At 40.0% G+C, this 21,725-nt stretch overlaps 1 protein-coding gene across 1 annotated transcript in view; it reads left to right on the top strand.

Moving 5' to 3' along the window:
* The window catches only part of LOC109888646 (activating transcription factor 7-interacting protein 1), a 53,030-nt gene extending 33,066 nt beyond the window's left edge, over positions 1-19,964 (top strand). The window contains exons 11-14 of the mRNA XM_031832173.1: positions 1,354-1,458; positions 1,648-1,743; positions 12,233-12,306; positions 18,949-19,964. Of these exons, the coding sequence (XP_031688033.1) occupies positions 1,354-1,458; positions 1,648-1,743; positions 12,233-12,306; positions 18,949-19,431 (758 nt within the window). The 3' untranslated portion in view covers positions 19,432-19,964. The remainder of the gene's footprint in view (positions 1-1,353; positions 1,459-1,647; positions 1,744-12,232; positions 12,307-18,948) is intronic.
* The last annotated feature ends 1,761 nt before the right edge of the window (positions 19,965-21,725 follow it).

Here is a 21,725-nt window from a genome sequence, read left to right as displayed (position 1 = left end):
TGAGTCAGGTTTGTAGGCATCCTTGCTCGCACACGCTTTTTCAGTTCTGCCCACAAATTTTCTATAGGATTGAGGTCAGGGCTTTGTGATGGCCACCCCAATAGCTTGACTTTGTTGTCCTTAAGCCATTTTCCACACCTTTGGAAGTATGCTTGGGGTCATTTAAGCCATTTTGCCACAACTTTGGAGTATGCTTGGGGTCATTGTCCATTTGGAAGACCCATTTGCGACCAAGCTTTAACTTCCTGGCTGATGTCTTGAGCTGTTGCTTCAATATATCCACATCATTTTCCTTCCTCATGATGCCTATTTATTTTGTGAAGTGCACCAGTCCCTCCTGCAGCAAAGCACCCCCGCAAGATGATGCTGCTACTCCCGTGCTTCACGGTTGGGACGGTGTTCTTCGACTTGCAAGCCTCCCCCTTTTCCTCCAAACATAACGATGGTCATTATGGCCAAACAGTTCTATTTTTGTTTTATCAGACCAGAGGACATTTCTCCAAAAAGTACAATCTTTGTCACCATGTGCAGTTGCAAGCCGTTGTCTGGCTTTTTATGGTGGTTTTGGAGCAGTGGCTTCTTCCTTGCAGAGCGGCCTTTCAGGTTATGTCGATATAGGACTCATTTTACTGTGGATATAGATACTTTTGTATCTGTTTCCTCCAGCATCTTCACAGGGTCTTTGCTGTTGTTCTGGGATTGATTTGCACTTTTCACACCTAAGTACGTTCATCTCTAGGAGACAGAACGCGTCTCCTTCCTGAGCGGTATGATGGCTGCGTGGTCCCATGGTGTTTATACTTGCGTACTATTGTTCCCAAGGATGAACCAGACTTGTGGAGGTCTACATTTTATTTTCTGATTTCTTTTGATTTTCCCATGATGTCAAGCAAAGAGGCACTGAGTTTGAAGGTAGGCCTTCAAATACATCCACAGATACACCTCCAATTGACTCAATTGATGTCAATTAGCCTATCAGAAGCTACTAAAGTCATGACATTATTTTCTGGAATTTTCCAAGCTGTTTAAAGGCACAGTCAAGTTACTGTATGCACACTTCTGACCCACTGGAGTTGTGATACAGTGAATTATATGTGAAATAAACAATCGTTTGAAAAATTACTTGTCATTCACAAAATAGATGTCCTAACTGATTTGACAAAAAAAAAAAAATTGTGGAGTGGTTGAAAAACTAGGTTTAATGACTCCAACCTAAGTGTATGTAAACTTCCGACTTTCAAAGTGCTCAAAGCACATCCACTCACGATGTTTTGCAGCAAAATCTAAAAACCTGTTGTAAAAGAGAATATTATCTAACTGTTTTCTTTCCTATGTCTGTTACATCCCTTTCAGATAACCAAGCAACAAGCTCTACTCCAACCAAAACGGGGGCTCGAACCAAAGGCTCCTTCATAGACCTCACTGAGGAGGAGGAGGAGGAGGATGATGATGTGCTAGGTGAGAATGAATCCCGAAACATCTCCAAATTCCTCCCTCTCAACTCCAGAGGTCCACTAAATGATTGATTTATGTCCTCTAAAATAGTGACTATTGTTGCTAATGATGTGAACGATTCTGGATAAATAAATATTTATTGAATTCCCTCTTCTGTCCTCTATTCTTTAATCCTTCTCTTTAATTCTGCAGTGACTGGTGTGAGAAAGGCCATTACGACTGCGGTATCGTCCTCTTCAGTTAACCAGCGATCTACTGGACCTCCTCCGCTGATCAGCACTCCTAGTGGTGAGGCCTGCACGTTACATAATCATTGATATTGACAATATACACAGGCAGTTAGGAAAGCTAAGGCTAGCAGAAATTTGCATCCTGTAGCACAAACTCAAAAAAGTTCTGGGACACTAAAGTCCATGGAGAATAAGAACACCTCCTCCCAACTGCCCACTGCACTGAGGCTAGGAAACATTGTCACCACTGATAAATCCACTATAATTGAGCATTTCAATAAGTATTTTTCTACGGCTGGCCATGCTTTCCACCTGGCTACCCCTACCCCGGTCAACTGCCCGCCCAAACCTCCCCGATTCCTCCTTCACCCAAATCCAGATAGCTGATGTTCTGAAAGAGCTACAAAATGTTGGACCCCTACAAATCAGCCGGGCTAGACAATCTGGACCCTCTCTTTCTAAAATTATCTGCCGAAATTGTTGCAACCCCTATAACTAGCCTGTTCAACCTCTCTTTCGTATCGTCTGAGATTCCCAAAGATTGGAAAGCTGCCGCGATCATCCCCCTCTTCAAAGGCGGAGACACTCTAGACCCAAACTGCTACAGACTTATATCTATCCTACCCTGCCTTTCTAAAGTCTTCGAAAGCCAAGTTAACAAACAGATTATCGACCATATCGAATCCTACCGTACCTTCTCCGCTATGCAATCTGGTTTCAGAGCTGGTCATGGGTGCACCTCAGCCATGCTCAAGGTCCTAAACAATATCATAACCGCCATCGATAAGAGACATTACTGTGCAGCCATATTCATCGACCTGGCCAAGGCTTTCGACTTTGTCAATCACCACATTCTTATCGGCAGACTAAACAGCCTTGGTTTCTCAAATGACTGCCTCGCCTTGTTTACCAACTCCGTCTCTGTGCAGTGTGTCAAATCGGAGGTCCTGTTATCTGGACCTCTGGCAGTCTATGGGGGTGCCACAGGGCTCAATTCTCGGGCCGACTCTCTTCTCTGTATACATCAATGATGTCGCTCTTGCTGCTTGTGATTCTCTGATCCACTTCTACGCAGACGATACAATTATGTATCTTCTGGCCCTTCTTTGAACACTGTGTTAACTAACCTCCAGACGAGCTTTGATGCCATACAACTCTCCTTCCGTTGCCTCCAACTGCTCTTAAATGCAAGTAAAACTAAATGCATACTCTTCAACCGATCGCTGCCCGCCCGTCCAGCATCACTACTCTGGACGGTTCTGACTTAGAATATATGGACAACTACAAAATACCTAGGTGTCTGGTTAGATTGTAAACTCTCCTTCCAGACTCACATTAAGCATCTTCATTCCAAAAATAAATCTAGAATCGGCTTCCTATTTCTCAACAAAGCATCCTTCACTTATGCTGCCAAACATACCCTCGTAAAACTGACCATCCTACCGATCCTCGACTACAAAATAGCCTCCAACACGTTACTCAACAAATTGTATGCAGTCTATCACAGTGCCACCCGTTTTGTCACCAAATCCCCATACACCACCCACCATTGCGACCTGTACGCTCTCATTGGCTGGCCCTGGCTTCATACTCGACGCCAAACTCACTGGCTCCAGGTCACCTACAAGTCTCTGCTAGGTAAAGCCTTATCTCAGCTCACTGGTCACCATAGCAGCACCCACCCGTAGCACGCGCCCCAGCAGGTATATCTCACTGGTCACCCCCCAAAGCCAATTCCTCCTTTGGCCGTCTTTACTTCCAGTTCTTTGCTGCCAATGACCGGAACTAACAGCAAAAATCACTGAAGCTGGAGACTGGAGATCTACCGATTATGATTTTTCAATACCAAAACTGATTTATTGGAGGACCAAAAAACGCCTATAACGATTAATCGGACGATTTTTATATATATATTTGTAATGATGACAATTACAACAATACTGAATATACACTTATTTTAACTTAATATAATACATCAATAAAATATATTTAGTCTCAAAAAAATAATGAAACATCTTTATTTTGGTTTAAACAATACAAAAACAAAGTGTTGGAGAAGAAAGTAAAAGTGCAATATGTGCCATGTAAAAAAGCTAACGTTTAAGTTCCTTGCTCAGAACATGAGCACATATGAAAGCTGGTGGTTCCTTTTAACATGAGTCTTCAATATTCCCAGGTAAGAAATTTTAGGTTGTAGTTATTATAGGACTATTTCTCTCTATACCATTTGTATTTCATATACCTTTGACTATTGGATGTTCTAATAGGTACTTTAGTATTTCCAGCCTAATCTTGGGAGTTGATAGACTTGAAGTCATAAACAGCGAAATGCTTGAAGCACAGCGAAGAGCTGCTGGCAAATACAGGAAAGTGCTGTTTGAATGAATGCTTACGAGCCTGCTGCTGCCTACCACCGCTCAGTCAGACTGCTCTATCAAATCATAGACTTAATTATGATATAATAACACACAGAAATACGAGCCTTAGGTCAGTACTATGGTCAAATCCGGAAACTATAATTTCGAAAACAAAACGTTTATTCTTTCAGTGAAATACGGAACTGTTCCGTATTTTATCTAACGAGTGGCATCCATTAGACTAAATATTGCTGTTACATTGCACAACTTTCAATGTTATGTCATAATTATGTAACATTCTGGCAAATTAGTTATGGTCTTTGTTAGGAAGATATGGTCTTCACACAGTTCACAACGAGCCAAGCGGCCCAAACTGCTGCATATACCCTGACTCTGCTTGCACAGAACGCAAGAGATGTGACACAATTTCCATAGTTAAAAGAAATTAATGTTAGCAGGCAATATTAACCAAATATGCAGGTTTAAAAATATATACTTGTGTATTGATTTTAAGGCGCACTGATGTTTATGGTTAGGTTCAGCTGTCAGAGCAGCTCGGAGATCACTGCACCAGTACATAGCCCATCTGTAAATAGCACATCCAACTACCTCACCCCATACTGTATTTATTTATTTATTTATTTATTTATCTTGCTCCTTTGCACCCCAGTATCTCTACTTGCACATTCATCTTCTGCACATCAATCACTCTAGTGTTTAATTTGTATATTGTAATCACTTTGCCACCATGGCCTATTTATTGCCCTACCTCCCTTATCTTACCTCATTTGCACACACTGTATATAGTCTTTTTCTACTGTATTATTGACTGTATGTTTGTTTATTCCATGTGTAACTCTCTGTTGTTGTATGTGTTGAACTGCTTTGCTTTATTCTTGGCCAGGTCGCAGTTGTAAATGAGAACTTGTTCTCAACTTGCCTACCTGGTTAAATAAAGGTGAAATTAAAAAATATTACCATAAACTTTTTCTCTGCTAGCGAGTGTGCATATAGTTTGAGTTTGAGTTTATTTTTATTTTTACAGGGACAGTGCACATTAATCAACGTTTCAGTAAAAGTGCCGGTTTTAGCCAGCCGGCTAATTTTCAACCGCAGTCCCTGGGTTGGTTATTAAAAACAATTACAATATAGACAATAGCAACATAGGACAAGCAAGACATAGCAACATAGGACAAGCAAGACATAGCATACAGACAGAGCAACATAGGACAAGCAAGACGTAGCATACAGACAGAGCAACATAGAACATAAAGCAGCAAGACAAAATTCATAAAAGCAACAAAGTGTTTCCACACCTCACAAGCTACAGACAACAGACAGCATGGAGAGCGGCAACACACAGCTAGGGACCATGCTCACAAATCTGATTGACCTTCAAGCATTTTGTGAAAGTGTGATATGTGGTGCAGTTATGTGTGTCTGATGGAAGTGTATTCCAGACATGGGAAGCTCTCACAGAGAATGCAGATTTACTAAAGGTGCTTTTCCTTAGGGGAACTATACAGTCACCTCTCATGGCAGACCTTGTGGATCTGCTGCCATATGTCTGGGTTTTCTGTTTAACAGAAATATTGAGTGGAGGGGGAGCCAGGCCATTAAGGATCTTGAATACAAGACATGCGTCGGTGTATTGCACAAGATTTTCCCAACTCAAGAGCTCATGCTTTCTAAGGATGTGACAATGATGATGGCTATTGGGCTTCCTATCAAGCACTTTGAGAGCCTGTTTGTAGACAGACTGAATAGGTTTTAATGTTGTACAGCAAGCTTGGGCCCAACTAGTCAAGCAGTATGTTAAGTGGGGGAGTATCATAGATTTGAAGTACAGTTTTGCTACCTCTGTAGTCAAACAATTTCGTATAAATCGGAAATTAGCTAGGTTGAATTTGGTTATTTGAATTACCTTTTTCACATGCTTTTTAAAAGAGAGGTTGGAATCAAGTATGATGCCAAGGTACTTAAAATCGGATACCACCTGGAGCTTCTCCCCTGACACATAGACATCTGGCTCAGTAGCATCTGTTGCCCTCTTTGTGAAGAACATGCAAACTGTTTTTTTCACATTGAGATGCAGACACGAGTCACTGAGCCACTTTGTAACCTGGACCATTACAGTAGTGAGTTCTTGTGCAGCTTGTTGTTTGCTCTTTGCATGCACATATATCACTGTATCATCTGCATACATTTGAACTTCAGACCCAGTACAGACAGAAGGCAGATCATTAATGTACAGGCTGAACAGGAGGGGCCCCTGTATTGACCCTTGGGGCACGCCCACATCATAGCTACGAGTGGGCGACGGCTCATTGCTCACTCTGACACACTGAGTTCTGCCTTCAAGGTATGATTTCATCCATCTCAAGGCATCAGGGGAAAAGTTGAACTTGGACAATTTTGTGATGAGAATCTCATGGTTAACAGTATCAAAAGCCTTCCTTAGGTCCAGAAACACAGCCCCAACAGCACCCCCTTTGTCCATCTTGGACTTCACATTTTCCCGAAGAAAGCAGTTGGCCGTTTCTGTGGAGTGTTTCGCTCTGAAGCCAAACTGCATGGAGTGTAATGTGAAGGGGCTGTTGTTGAGGTGGGCAATCAGTTGTTCTGCTACACACTTTTCAACAACCTTTGACACCACAGGTAGTATACTAATGGGCCTGTAGTTACTCACGTTAGCAGGGTCGCCTGATTTAAAGATGGCCGTTATTATTGCCGACTTCCATACCCTTGGAAACACACCGAGACCAATAGATGTGTTGGTGACCTTAGTAATGGGGCCAATGAGTGACTCTTTGTAGTTTTTAAGAAAGGTAGAGTCCATCCCAAACACATCTTTGGCTTTAGAGTTCTTTAGTGAGCTAATCACCTTGTACACCTTTGACTCAGAAACCTCCCTTATGATGAAGACAGGTTGAGTGTCATTCACTAGCACTGAGCCCAAGAAACCAGTGAAGGGGTTCTGTGTCAGTACCCTGACAGAGTCAATAAAGTAGGAATTGAAGGCTATTGCTATTTCGACTGCATCCTGTGTTAGATTGTTATTCACCATGATTTCTAGTCTTTTTGCAGTGTTACTATGGTCTTTCCCTGTTAACTTTTTTAGATTCTCCCATATCAATTTAGAATTTCCCTTTGCTTCACCAATTATGTTAATAAAAAAGTTTGCCTTGGCCTGTCTGATTTCTTTCATCACCTTATTTCTCAACATGGTAAACCTACGTCTGTCATGCTCTAATTTAGATTTTAGTGACGTAATGCTTGTGGACGCAGCATGTAATGACTTAATGCTAATGGTTATTGTACTGTTACAAGTACCCTCAATGGCAGTGGGTACGGCGTGTAGTTACTGCAGTCCGCAGATGGATATTATTGCTTGAAAGGAGCTCACGTCTTCACTTTTCTGAGGAGATTTTGTTTGTGTTTGTGGGTGCGTAGCCAGATGTGATCAGAGGTAAGTTGCACTTTAATTACCTTCTGCCTTTTGTAATATTATATCGTTCCCGGAGTAAGACAAGTATTTCTCAGATAAAAACCTGCTGTTGAGATTGTGTTTTGAGGGAGAGTGCAAATGAAATGGCAAGGTAGCTAGCTAACTGTCTGGCTTTGGCTAACCCATTCCATTGTCATTGAATGTGACAGATGAAGTTTCAGCTTCCCATAAATTATTTATTGTTGGCTAACTAGATAGCCACCTTGTCAATAGCATAAAGACCGAACAGATTAATCAGATGTGTGTGGCAATAGCTAACTACTATCGAATTAGCAAGCTAAGCTGGCTAGCTAAGCTAGCTCCAGTGTTAGCCATGTAGCTTGCTAGACTATTCACCTCAGATCGATTCATACCTGTTTCAATAGCTAACGTTAGGTCTACATTGTGATTAATACTTGATTGAATATCATTCAATCAGGCTAACATTAATCCATTCTTTTTGAGAATGAGCCAAACTTATTTTTTCATGTCTTTTTCATTGGAGGAGCTGTGTGCCATGGTGAATGTCCCTTTTGAAGAGCCCAGAGTTTTGCAGTCAGAGATGGAGAGTGCTAGCGATAGTTCAGACGAGGAAAGTGATCATGAGGAAAATGCCAGTGGCATCTCAGGATTTCTTTGTGAAAAAGCATACCTTTTACCTATAATAATAGCTAGCTAAATGTACATTGTTTTTAGGAAAATGGCAATGCTAAAATACTGAAATCTGCTGAACATTCTACACTGAATGATGTAGCTAATATATTTCAAATTATTGTATCGATATAGGTTCTCTCATTTGAAATGTTTAAGACAACACGCATCAAAGAGCAGAGCAAACAACGGCAGACCAATCAATTGCTACCAATCAAGGGTTGGCAGGACAGAGCGCAACAGGAAGGTCAACAACAGAAGGGGAGGTGAAGAGAAAGCCATGCAATATGGGACCAGGATGTGTGTCAGAGGGATGTCGAATGTCCTCCAAGCGCTCCTGCGATGCAATCTGTGATGAGGACAGAGAGAAGATTTTCCAGTACTTCTGGCAAACGTTAGACTGGAATGAGAGGAAAGTGTATGTGTGTGGTTTTGTTGACTGTACTGCAGTGCAGCGATGCAGGTCTGAGAATATGAGCCCTAGAAGGACATCCACATTGGCATACCATATTGAAATTTATGGTGAGAAGAAAAGAGTATGTGAACACTTGTTGGCTGAATGGTCTGTGCTACACTGGGTGCAAGCGAAGGAGCTTGGGGAGACCATCAGATTAGCACCTGTGAGGAATGAGGCACAAAACGATGACAACATTTCTGTGCGACTTACCAATAGTACCATCACACTACTGCACGTCATCCTCCTCTAAGCAGTACCTGGAGCCTGTTTTCCAGTCCGTGTCAGTACAGCTGTCAATGTGAGGAGGATGGGAAACTCCTCAGTCCCGCCAGGTGTTCACACTAACATGATTTCTTTGACTATGACAGTTGATATCTGCACTGTTTGATTATTTATTACTTACATGATTCTTACTGGAATACCTACCTTGATTTGATGTTGAATTCCTTGCTGAAATGTGCCTTGATGATATTTCCATACTTGTAACATGATTGATAGTGAAATGTTGATACTGACTGTTTTAATACTTATACTTTGAGTAAAAAATTCAACATCACACTTGGTGGAAATCGTTTGTACACATTCACCATAACACTGAGCATTTTAAGAGATATTGTGATATTGTCATTTAAATTATTCCAATGTCTCAAAAGTAATATTTCCCGTTCTATTCAATGATAAGAACCACTTATCTCCACATATAATGTGTGCAAAACTTGTAACTCCATTATAACGTTTTTTTTGTTGTAAAATAGAAATTGCATACTGATGTAGATCTTTTCTTCTTCTTCACTATCTGATTTTTCATATGATGATTTCATCCGACATTGACAATATGCTTGTTACAGACCAAGCGGAACAAATGTAAACCTTGAATTTGGAGGTTTAAATATCTCTCTATTGGCAAAGTTATTTTATGAAATCCCATCGGTTGCCTTCAGAAAGTGTTTAGTTAGACCCCTTGACTTTTTCCACATATTGTTGTGTTTCAGCCGGAATTTAAAATGTATTAATTTGAGATGTTTCTTCACTGTCCTACACACAAGACCCCATAATGTCAGAGTGTAATTTTTACAAAATGTAAAGCTAAAGTGTCTCGAGTCAATAAGTATTCAACCCCTTTGTTACGGCAAGCCTAATTAAGTTCAGGAGTAAAAATGTGCTTAAGTCAAATAAGAAGTTGCATGGACAATAATAGTGTTTAACATTATTTTTTTACATTGACTACCTCATCTCTGTACCTCACAAATACAATGATTTGTAAGGTCCCTCAGTCGACCAGTGAATTTCAAACACAAGTACAACCACAAAGACCAGGGAGGTTTTCCAATGCACTGCAAAGAAGGCCATCTATCGGTAGATGGGAAAATAAATAAAAAAATCTGACATTGAATATCCCTTTGAGCATGGTGAAGTTATTAATTGCACTTTGGATGGTGTATAAATACACCGTCACTACGAAGATACAGATGTCCTTCCTAACACAGTTGCCGGAGAGGAAGGAAACCTCTCAGCGATTTCACCATGGGGCCAGTGGTGACTTTAAAACAGTTAGTTTAATGGCTGTGATAGGAGAAAACTTAGGATGGATCAACAACATTGTAGTTACTTCACAATACTAACCTAGTGAAAAGAAGGAAGCCTGTACAGAATAAACATATTCCAAAACATGCATCCTGTTTGCAATTAAAACTGCAAAAAATGTGGCAAAGAAATTAACTTTATGTCCTGAATACAAAGTGTTATTTTTGGGGCAAATCCAACACAACACATCACTGAGTACCACTTTTCATATACTGAACAAAAATATAAATGCAACAATTTCTAAGATTTTGTGGAGTTACAGTTCATATGAGGAAATCAGTCAATTGAAATAAATTCATTAGGCCTTAATCTATGGATTTCACATGCTGGAAATACAGATATGCATCTGCTGGTCACAGATACCTTAACAGTGGGCCTCAGGATCTCTTCACAGTATTACTGTGCATTCAAATTACCATCAATAAAATGTAATTGTGTTCGTTGTCCGTAGCTTATGCCTGCCCATACCATATCCCCACTGCCACCATGGGGCACTCTGTTCACAACATTGACATGAGCAAACAGCTCACCCACACAACGCCATAAACATGGTCTGCGGTTGTGAGGCCGGTAGGACATACTGCAAAATCTCTTAAAACAACGATGAGAGAAATTAACATTACATTCTCTGGAAACAGCTCTGGTGGACATTCCTGCAGGCAGCATGCCAATTGCACACTCCCTCAACTTGAGACATCTGTGACATTGTGTTTTGTGACAAAACTGCACATTGCGTGAATGGGACATTTCTGGGCTCTTTTATTTCCGCTCATGAACCATGGGACTAACACTTTACAAGTTGTGTTTTTATATATATTTTCTTCATATGATTATGATGGTCATAATGCTCCTTGACAGGGTCATAAGCAAGCATAGTGGTGGGGCTGGCTGCATCATGTTATGAGTACGCTTGTCATTGGCAAGGACTAGGGACTTTTTTATGGTAAAACTAAACAGAATTTTTAAAAATCCTAGAGGAAAACCTTGTCCAGTCTGCTTTCCAACAGACACTGGGAGACTGTCACCTTTCAGCAGGACAATAACCTAAAACAAGGCCAAATATACACGAGTTGCTTACCAAGACAACGTTGAATGTTCCTGAGTGGTCTAGTTTCAGTTTTGACTTAAATCGTCTTGAATATCTATGGCAGGACTTGAAAATGGCTGTCTAGCAATGATCAACAACCAACTTGACAGTGCTTGAAGAATTGTAATAATAAAATAATGTGCAAAGCTCTTAGACTTACCCAGAAATAGTCACAGCTGTAATCTCTGCCAAAGGTAATTCTAACATGTATTGACTCAGGGGGTTGAATACTCTAATCAAGAAATGTTTTATTTTTCATATATTTTCTTATACAAATATCAGAATTTTACTTCCACTTTCACATTTAATATTTTGTTTAGATTGTTGACAAAAAAAATCTATTTTAATCACACTTTGTAATACAGCAAAATGTGGAAAAAGTCAAGGGGTCATACTTTCTGAAGGCATGTAAAGTCTAAGATCTTTTGATTGGCTGAGGCAGAATTTGTGACTGTAAATAATAAACGCCAGCTGGTCTTGTTAGCATATGGCTAAGTGTGCCAGGATATCTAATTGGAATAGCTAACATGTAGCGTTCTATCACGTGCAAGACCATTTTAAATTGCAGATGCGTAGTTGGACAAAAAGTTTGTTTAAACATTTTCTAATGTTCATATATGGACCCCATACCACCCTGATATTACTATAACACTCATTAGATTATAATCTTAATTGCTAGATGTTTTATGATTGTGGTCAGTCAGTTGACACAAGTTAATAGAATTCCAAGGATATCTATTAGCCTAGCCATGCCTGGTATTCAATGTGTTACAAGTCAGCTCTATGTCTATTTGCTCTGTAAAAGTGGTTCTGAGTAAAAGTTTGCATATTGTTTTTTACTCAAAGAATCTTGTGATCAATGCAGATTTGAGGAGGGGATGCTTATTATGTTATCCAATTTGACATATTGTCCTCTCTTTACAGGCACAACATCAAGAGCATCTCCTCAACAGTCAGTTGGTGGTCCTCATCTGACAGTTCACTACCGCCCCCCTCTGGTGAGTTTGTTACCCCTGAATCTATTTCACATGTTCATATTTTTATTTGATTAATTTGAGTTCCTATAAGATTATTTTAATGCGTTAATTTCTCAACATTTTAATGAATACGAAACAAACACAACACAATGAAATACAAATAGGCAGCTCCTTGGCCACCTATATAAAGTAATGACCTTGACCTTTAAAGATTATCCTTACTTTTCATATTTAATATAGATTTTGTAAAAGAACAAAAGTATATTTTCTGTTGTACTGAAGGACATGTGTTTTTGTTACAAAGGTTACTAGAGGGTGAAAGGTGAAATCATAAAATATTTCAGAGAGATTTACTCTGCAGTAATTTTGTTTTTTATGTATTATTTCTTACATTGTTAGCCCAGAAAATCTCAAGTGTTATTACATACAGCCAGGAAGAACTATTGGATATAAGAGTGACGTCAATTTACCAACATGACGACCAGCAATACGCCTTTCCCGAAGCAAATCCTTTGTTCGAACCTCCACCCATTGGATATAATCCCAGAGGCCAACTCAAAACAACATCGTCACTACAGGAGAGGCAGACGGAGCGGCCTCCTGGTTAGACTTAGAAGGGGAGCACACCAGCCACCACTTCCGAGCATATTAGTCGCCAATGTCCAGTCTCTAGACAACAATGTGGAGATTTTAACATTCTCTGTTTCACGGAAACATGGCTCTCTCGGGATATGTTGTCAGAGTCGATACAGCCACCAGGTTTCTTCATGCATCACGCCGACAGAAACAAACATCTCTCTGGTAAGAAGAAGGGCGGGGATGTATGCCTCATGATTAACAAATCATGGTGTAACAATAACAACATACAGTAACTCAAGTCCTTTTGTTCACCTGAACTAGAATTCCTTACAATCAAATGCCGACTGCATTTTCTCCCAAGAGAATTCTCTTCGATTATAGTAACAGCCGTGTATATCCCCCCCAAGCAGATACCTCGAAGGCCCTGAAAGAACTTCACTGGACTCTATGTAAACTGGAAACCATATAGCTGGGGATTTTAACAAAGCTAATTTGAGAACAAGGCTATCTAAATTCTACCAGCACATTGACTGTAGTACCCGCTCGAGCAAAACACTGGACCACTGCTACTCTAACTTTCATGATGTGTACAAGGCCCTCCCCCGTCCTCCCTTCGGCAAATCCAACTATGACTCCATCTTGCTCGTACCGTCCAATAGGCATAACCTCAAATAGGGCGACGAGAACCATTCAACGCTGGTCTGACCAATCGGAATCCACACTTCAAGAGTGGGCTTGAAAATGTTCCGGGAAGCCTCAGACAAATACATAGATTTATACGCCGACTCGGTGAGCAAATTTATTAGGAAGTGCATTGGAAATGTTGTACGCACTGTGACTATTAAAACCTACCCCAACCAAAAACCGTGGATAGATGGCAGCAATCGCGCAAAACTTAAAGCACGAACCACCGCATTCAACCATGGAAAGAGGTCGGGGAATATGGCCGAATATAAACAGTCTATTTTTTCCCTCCACAAGACAATTAAACAAGCGAAATGTCGGTATAGGGACAAAATGGAGTCGCAGTTCAACGGCCCAGACACGAGACGTATGTAGCAGGGTCTACAGGCAATTAGACTACAAAAAGAAAACCAGCCACGTCACGGACACCGATGTCTTGCTTCCAGACAAGCTAAACACCTTTGCCTGCTTTGAGGATAATACAGTGCCACCAACTCAGCCCGCTACCAAGGACTGCGGGCCCCCCTCTCCTTCTCCATGGCCGACGTAAGACATTTAAATGTGTTAACCCTCGCAAGGCTGCTGGCCCAGATTCATATTCCATCCCTTTACATTTGTGTATATAAGGTAGTTATTGTGAATTTGTTATATTACTTGTTAGATATTACTGCACTGATGGAGCTAGAAGCACAAGCATTTTGCTACACTCGCATTAACATCTGCTAACCATGTGTATGTGACCTGATTTGATTTGAATTATGCTATGGGTGTTCATTTATATTTTTACGATTAATTTCTACATTTTAAAATCACTTTTGTCATTAGAATTTTAACTCGGACAGTTACACTGAAGGACATTTTGACACTTTAGAGCTCAATAACTCCCTTAATTTAATAGTTTGCAACACAAATATTTCTGGGTCAAAAGAAGGGTAAGAGTTGAGTGATTTTAATATTATATTTATACATATTTATTTATACATATTTATCTTATGTCAAATTTACACGTCTCGTCTTTGACCCATATAGGTTTATGTATGAAATCCGTCCTTCAGTATAACGCTTTTTTTGTCCTTTGGCACAACAAAAGTTTCATGTTATACCACAATGTCACCCGTTATGCTGAATGACAGTAGTTTTGTTATCCCATGTTTTCACTAGTTTACAAAATGTAATCATGCAATTCATATTTACTTGTTGTATGAATACTGAATATTATAATTGTAAACTATTTTATGGCATTTTAAGGTATTTCAAGGAACATTATCTTTATACTGTAGATGCCATTGTCTAATAAGGAGAGGGCTGCACGGCACAGACAAAAGATTAACGCAGATCCAGTTGCTAGGGAGGAAAGACTAGCCAGAAGAAAAGCAAGGTATTGTTTTCATGGCTTCATGCTACTGTCAGCAACAGAATAGGATATAATAGGATATAAAGCTGGGTGGGTAACACTTAACATTAAGTTGCATTATTACACTATATTTAATGTCTTATTGCACTGCAGTTAAGGTATAACTGATGAATTATATTAGTTAATATAATATTACACACACACAATTATGGATAATGAATTATATTAGTTAAATGCTGCTTCACATTTGGGACACTTGAAAAAATTGAGACTGTACAAGTTTGAATTGAAGTAGTTTGATGGGCATTTTATCTATCTATTTTGTGTAGGTATCTTGAAATTGCATTTGTGTACCTGCATTGAATATAAATTTACCAGTTACAGTGTAACAATGCATAATACTTAACTATCATGTAATAATGCAACTTAATGCAATGTAAAGTGTTTGCCGCAGGCTCAAATTATAGTAAAGTGATTATTAATAACATTAGCAGTGAAATGGTAACAAAACATGTTTGGGAGAGGGAGTTGATTTAACCTTTAAACTTTTATGAAGTGTTATCATTGTATAGCCTACTATTAATAGACTACTACTAATATTTAATGGATGTGAATCCTATTCTGCGCCACTGTCATAACTATAACATTTTCGTTTTTTAGCTATCAGAGAAGAAAGAAGGATGTCAATCCTGATCATCCACCGATCCATACAATGACACAATCTGATGCGGAAAAAAAGAGGGAAAAATGGAGATTAAATCAGAGGAGGCGGCGTGAAAAAAATATAACAAATTATTGTGGTGATGAATTTAACTCCAGTGTCCACTGAAGGAAACTAATTTGAGCAGCCCCCTGAACAACTTGTACAAGTACAACATGAACCTGCACCTCCAGAGCTGGAGAAACCATCCGTGACTCCAGAACCTTGAGCCTCAATCTCAAACACTGGAGCAACCACTTGCTTCCTCTACTCCAGAAAAAGTGAAAAAGGTATCATAGCGTTGCAAGCGGCTGCAAAAGGAAAAACGAGAACTAATGAAGAATATTCTCCAACTGGAAATGCAACTAAAACGATCGCAACAAAAAAGTGACAAATTACGAAAGGGCATGCAAAGGTCAAATAAATTCAAATGCTGAAAAATACAGGCCACGAGGGAAAAAGAAAATTTCTTCAGTGAGGAAAACACTGGTCATTGCATTTCTCAATAGAGATGAAAATAGTGGCCTTTTCTCAGGGAAGAAAGACACGGTCATGCAAAAGAAGGTTCAGAGGCGCATACTCGTGAAATCTCTAAAATAACTCCTTGCAGAGTACAATTCAGAGGTGGATGGGACACTTTCGCTGTCATTCAGACAGTTTTTTACGACTGTGGCCATTTTACATTACAGAGCAAAAGGCACATGACCTCAACACCTGTGCGTGTCTCAATCACGAGAATGTGAAACTTCTAGTTGACAGGTTGAGCCAAAGCGGGTTGCTGAAAACCTCAAGAGTTTCCGAGTTACTGTCTTCCATTGTCTGTGATCACAAGAACAAGCAATGCATGTACCGTCTTTGTGCAAAGTTATGCTATGATGAAATAGAGCTGGCCCTACCTGAAGAGAATGCACTAATTTCCTGGCAACAGTGGCAAAGGGAGAAATCGAGCAATGGAGAAAGGTCCTTCTCAAATTTTGTGGGGAAAAAAACAGATGGGCACGGGGCTCGATCTGGTTAAAAACTTAAACAAGTAACTGGATGCTATTGCGAGGCACCAGTTTAACTGGCTACACCAAGTTGAGCAGTGCTGAAACTTAAAAGACACACTTAAAGAACACAAGGTTGTAATCCGCATGGACTTTTCTGAAAATTATGCGTGTCAGCTGCATACAGAGGTTCAGGCTTTTCATTTTGGGGGCGGCCGTAAGAAGGCAACTATTTACACAATTGTTGTGTACACACCACAGGAATGCCAATCCTATGCCTCCATTTCAGAGTCCCTCCGGCATGACGAGTGTGCCGTGTGGACTCATCTGAAGCCTTTCTTGGATGATAGGAAGGGAAAAAAACATCCCCGACTCCACTACATGCATGAGTGATGGCCCTGTCACGCAATATAGAAATAAATATAATTTCTACCTCTTGAGCACGGTGTCATTTCTCATGGGGTTCAAAGAGGTAATTTTTCTGAGAAGTCCCACGGAAAAGGTGCACTCGATGGGGTTGGTGGTTCGGTTAAACGTTGTGCAGATGAGTTTGTCAAAAAGGGCGGTGACCTCCAGAGCCCAAAGGAGCTCTACACCATGCTGGAGAAAGCGCAGTCAAGCGTAAAGTACTTCTGGATTGCTGAGGATGAGATTAAACGATTTTGATGAAGCAGTTCCAAATGAGTTGCCAGCTGTCAAATGAACCTTAAAAATCCACCAGATCATCGCAAAGGAACCTGGAAAGATCCACCATCGGGAGGTGTCCTGCAATGGTGAAACCACCAGAGGACTTAAAAGGAAAGTTCATAATAGTCCATTACAATTACCAGCTATTTGTTGGCCAAGTTTTGACGGTTGTAGGAGAGTAGATGGAAATCAGTTGTATGCAACAAGCAACTGAAAGAAATAATTAATTTGCGTGGCCCCAAGTTCAGGACATCACATACTACTTCAAGTCGGATGTCCAAGCAGTGATCTCCGAACCAGAGCCGTGTACTACAAAACGAAGGAATTCAAAATTCTGCAACTCTGACTGGGAAAGGTTTACAGAGCTTTATTAGTCCTAATTCCAAGTTACACACCAGTTAGGCTACAGAATACTACTTAGGCCTACACAAGAAAACGACATACACAAGCAATCTAAAAAGAAATCCATGTTTTAAAGATGTTATTGAATGATGGGATCAGTTTGAGAACGTTGATGAGTTCCATTTGATGTTCAAACAATGGATTTGGTTAATATTCTGATATTCAGAATACAGAAATGTTTTGTTTTGATGTTGGTGGAATAATTGTTTATGCATAATTTTTTTTCAAATGCCTGATGTAATGTCATGACATTACTTTGAGAAAGATATCCACTGTTTCGTGATGATTTTAAACAAAACTACAGTTTTTTTGCCCAATGTTTATGGAATGTTTTTTAATTAATGCTTTTTTGAAATGTTCAATGCTGATTTAATCCTATGTGAATTAAATTGTACCTCGTGTCAGTTAAACTATGTTGTGTAGTTAAACCCATGTTCTTTGTGTGTGTGGCGTATGGGTAATTTCTCTCTCTCTCTCGCTCTCTCTCTCTCTCTCTCTCTAGTATGGAGATTTTATGTTCAGTTAGCCTGCACATTTTAAACATCTTATCCAGTTTTTTTTACAGTTTTATAACAACAAAAAATAGCTAAAAGAAAAAGACTATTTCTGCTACTAATAATAGTTCATAGGATCATTATTGTTGTTGCTTAAGGATCACATTTTAATCAATATTTGTGAGCCGTAGTGATGTCATTCAGGGTAACAAAATATTGTCATACAGTATAACACCAGTTTTTATTAAAATACGATAACTTGCTTTGGTTGACTCAGACAGTCAAAAACAAATCTCAAAGGATGAAGCGAAAGATCTTTTCATAGATTTTAGCATTTTTTCAGTGTAAGGCAGGAAGTTTTGTAGAAAAAACCTTTTGAGTTGATACAATTGAGTTGTACCTGTGACACATCAAATATGTGGTATTCAAAATAAAAGAATGTCATTTTTTCTGGGTAGTTATATTTCTGCCAGTCTAAGCATGGATATATAACCTTGTGACTTATGAAGAAGAAAAAAACAGTGCTGTACTGAATTATATTTTACTAGGGTACATTCATATGATTCACAATAAAAATGAATTATTGACTTTATTCTTGTATATAACTAATATAAGGGAATAGGGAATTGTAATTGCTGTTTGATTTTTTTCCTACTTTGAAAACTTTAAGTTTATTACCTATATATTTTTATTTTTTGAAAGCTATACATTTGTGATATGTTTTTCTGCATATTTCTTGCCGTAATTAATTTCCATCTCCTCTCGTTTCCCTCCCAGGACTCCCCATCCAAAGCACGCATGGGAAACAATACCACTCCAACCAAGCCCCCCCCTGTCACCCTGCCCCCGTTACCCTTGGCTCCCTTGCCTCCTGGCCGGCTACCCATGGAGGCCAACCAGACCACACCCCCACAGCAGCCCCAGCTGAAGTTGGCCAGGGTGCAAAACCAGAATGGCATCGTCCTGTCCTGGTGCGTGGCAGAGACTGACCTGACCTGTGCAGGCGTGGAAAGCTACCACCTGTACGCGTACCACCAGGACAACGCTGGGTCTGCCGGGAATGGCCCTGGAGCGGGGCAGCACTGGAAGAAGATTGGGGAGGTGAAGGCACTGCCACTGCCCATGGCCTGTACTCTCACCCAATTTGTCTCTGGATCTACGTATTACTTTGCTGTCCGGGCCCGGGATGTGTACGGGCGCTTCGGGACTTTCTGTGAGCCGCAGTGCACTGACGTCATCAGCGCGACGACTCCTAGCTGAGCCAACCAGGAATGGAAAAGGCATTTCATGTAACAGGAAGTTGATAGCATTCCACCTGCTTCTTTTTTAAGGTGATCTGGAGGACCCTGACTGAGATTGCTTTAGTGTTAACACTTGTGAACGTACACAAACACACACTATGAGAAAACATCTAAATGTACACTGTTGGACTCCAGACTACTCTGATTGGAGAAAGGATATGGCAACGGTTATCGTTGTACCTATCGTTGTATATTCTTTGTGAGTTAAGCTATTGTACATAAGTGAATTGTTCCCCATGGCAGGTCAGATATTTATATGTTGACTTCTGTTACCCTTGTCCAGATGTTTTTATTATAATTTTTTTTTTTTTTGGCTTTCTAAAAATAAGTGAAAGAAAATACATTTTAACGTTCACAGAAATTGCACAGGAATGCAACATCGGTGTTAGAACTTAAATGATGTTAGAACGATGATAGTAATTTTGTATGTATTGTCTGGTAACCAGACTTAATAGGAATGACAAATTCAATAAAACGTTTTATTGGAAAGTTTACAAGTGTTGAGAATCATTTTGTTAGCCTGTGTTTACACAGCTGTCCCCATTACACAGCTGTCCCCATAGCCAATCTTCTTGTCTGTTTTACATGTGACCCATATCATATTTGCTCGTTTTCACTGATGTAGCCTCTGAAATAGCCCGCAGACGCAATGCTCATTTACTGCCACAGTTCCTTTACATTTTTGGGTGATTGTCTTGTCAGCATAGAAATTGTATATGAATTGAGAATCACATACGAATGTGGTAAGAATCTGAACAGATTCCATGTTTTTGCTGATGTTTACACAATCGGGAAAAGGTCAGATATGAATCGGATATGCCCATACATAAGAATTTGTTGTGTTGTGTAAACGAGGCAGATTTCATGCCTGTGTTTACACAGGCAGCCCAATTGTGTCAATTATTTGCAAAAAAGCTGATCTGGTCAAAAAAGCTTTTTTTTTTAAAAAACAATTAGTGGAAAAATATCAGAATTGGTCTGCCTGTGTAAACGCAGCCATGGAATCTGATCTTTTGACTTCCAATTTATACCACCTCTATATGTGGATCTCAATCCTGATACAAACCATATCCTCCATATGCGACCTCTGTCTGGAGGCTCAGATTATTTTGATCTGAAGTGTTATTTTTTGCACATGACCTGCCATTATCATGACAACCACCCCAAAAATGTAAAGGAACAGTGACAGGAAATGAGCATTGCATCTGTGTGCTATCCGGGATCCTTAAGAGGCTACATCAGTTTGAACGTGCAAATCGGATGTGGGTCACGTAAAACTGAGTAAACAAAATAAAAACGATTGGATGTAGAAGGAAAGTCAGATTTGGGTTTTTAGAGTGGCTGTTGAAACACAGCATTCGTGTCATAGCTTTATGTAGTGTACTGAAGTTGTCATTGATTGCTTTTATTACATACCATTATGCAGTAAATTAATTCAGTATTAGTCAAGGAATTACTTGCATTGCAGACCAATATTCATGTTTCTTTCTCTCCAGCCGACAATCTGACATTAGGCTTTCTTATGGCACCTGGAGGCACTTTTATAGAAGTTTCCTATCAGCAGCTGAAGAGATCCGGAGGGTGGCAGCCATTCAGATACGCACCAATAAAGCTGTCATTATCCAACACTGACACCAGCTTCCATGACCATCCCTCTCCACACATGATCTACGAGAGTGGCACTTAAGGTATGAAAGGCTGACACTTGTGTGTTTCCCCCCTATTGTCCTGTATATGAACATGTGCTATGAATAAAGCACTGCACAACATGAGGATGTTCTATTCCAGAGGCATGATAAGATTCCACAGCTGGTGCTTTGGAGTGCTCAAAGAATTCTCAGACAAGCTGTGAAGTAGAGAGGTCAGGAATAAGGTGTTAATTAGGTTTTATATTTGTAAGCCTAGCTGTCTTAGTAGGTATTTAACATAGAGATAGATAGAGGACTCATCTTTATATGGGTGCCATTATAGCATCTGTGACAGCATGGGCAGAGCCATTGTGGCTACAACCCATAGGAATCCCCACCCAGTTGACTACTTTAACTACTTTAAGATGGTGGAAGCCCTCAATGGCGGTGCCCATGCTAAAATGCCCTTTTGGCCACTAGAGACCTCTATCTTTCTCTATGGGCATTTACCCCCTTGTCACAGCTTTTATGTCTGGAGTCCAACCATATGTTAGTTAGCCTACACAATCACAGTCCATAGCATATGACTAAGCTCAGCTGGGATAATATGGCAAATAAAGGTAGC

This window comes from Oncorhynchus kisutch, linkage group LG1 (genome assembly GCF_002021735.2).
Source record: "Oncorhynchus kisutch isolate 150728-3 linkage group LG1, Okis_V2, whole genome shotgun sequence".
Classification (NCBI taxonomy): Eukaryota; Metazoa; Chordata; class Actinopteri; order Salmoniformes; family Salmonidae; genus Oncorhynchus; species Oncorhynchus kisutch.
Note: the sequence above shows the minus strand (reverse complement) of the source record. Positions and strands in the feature narration are given on the sequence as shown.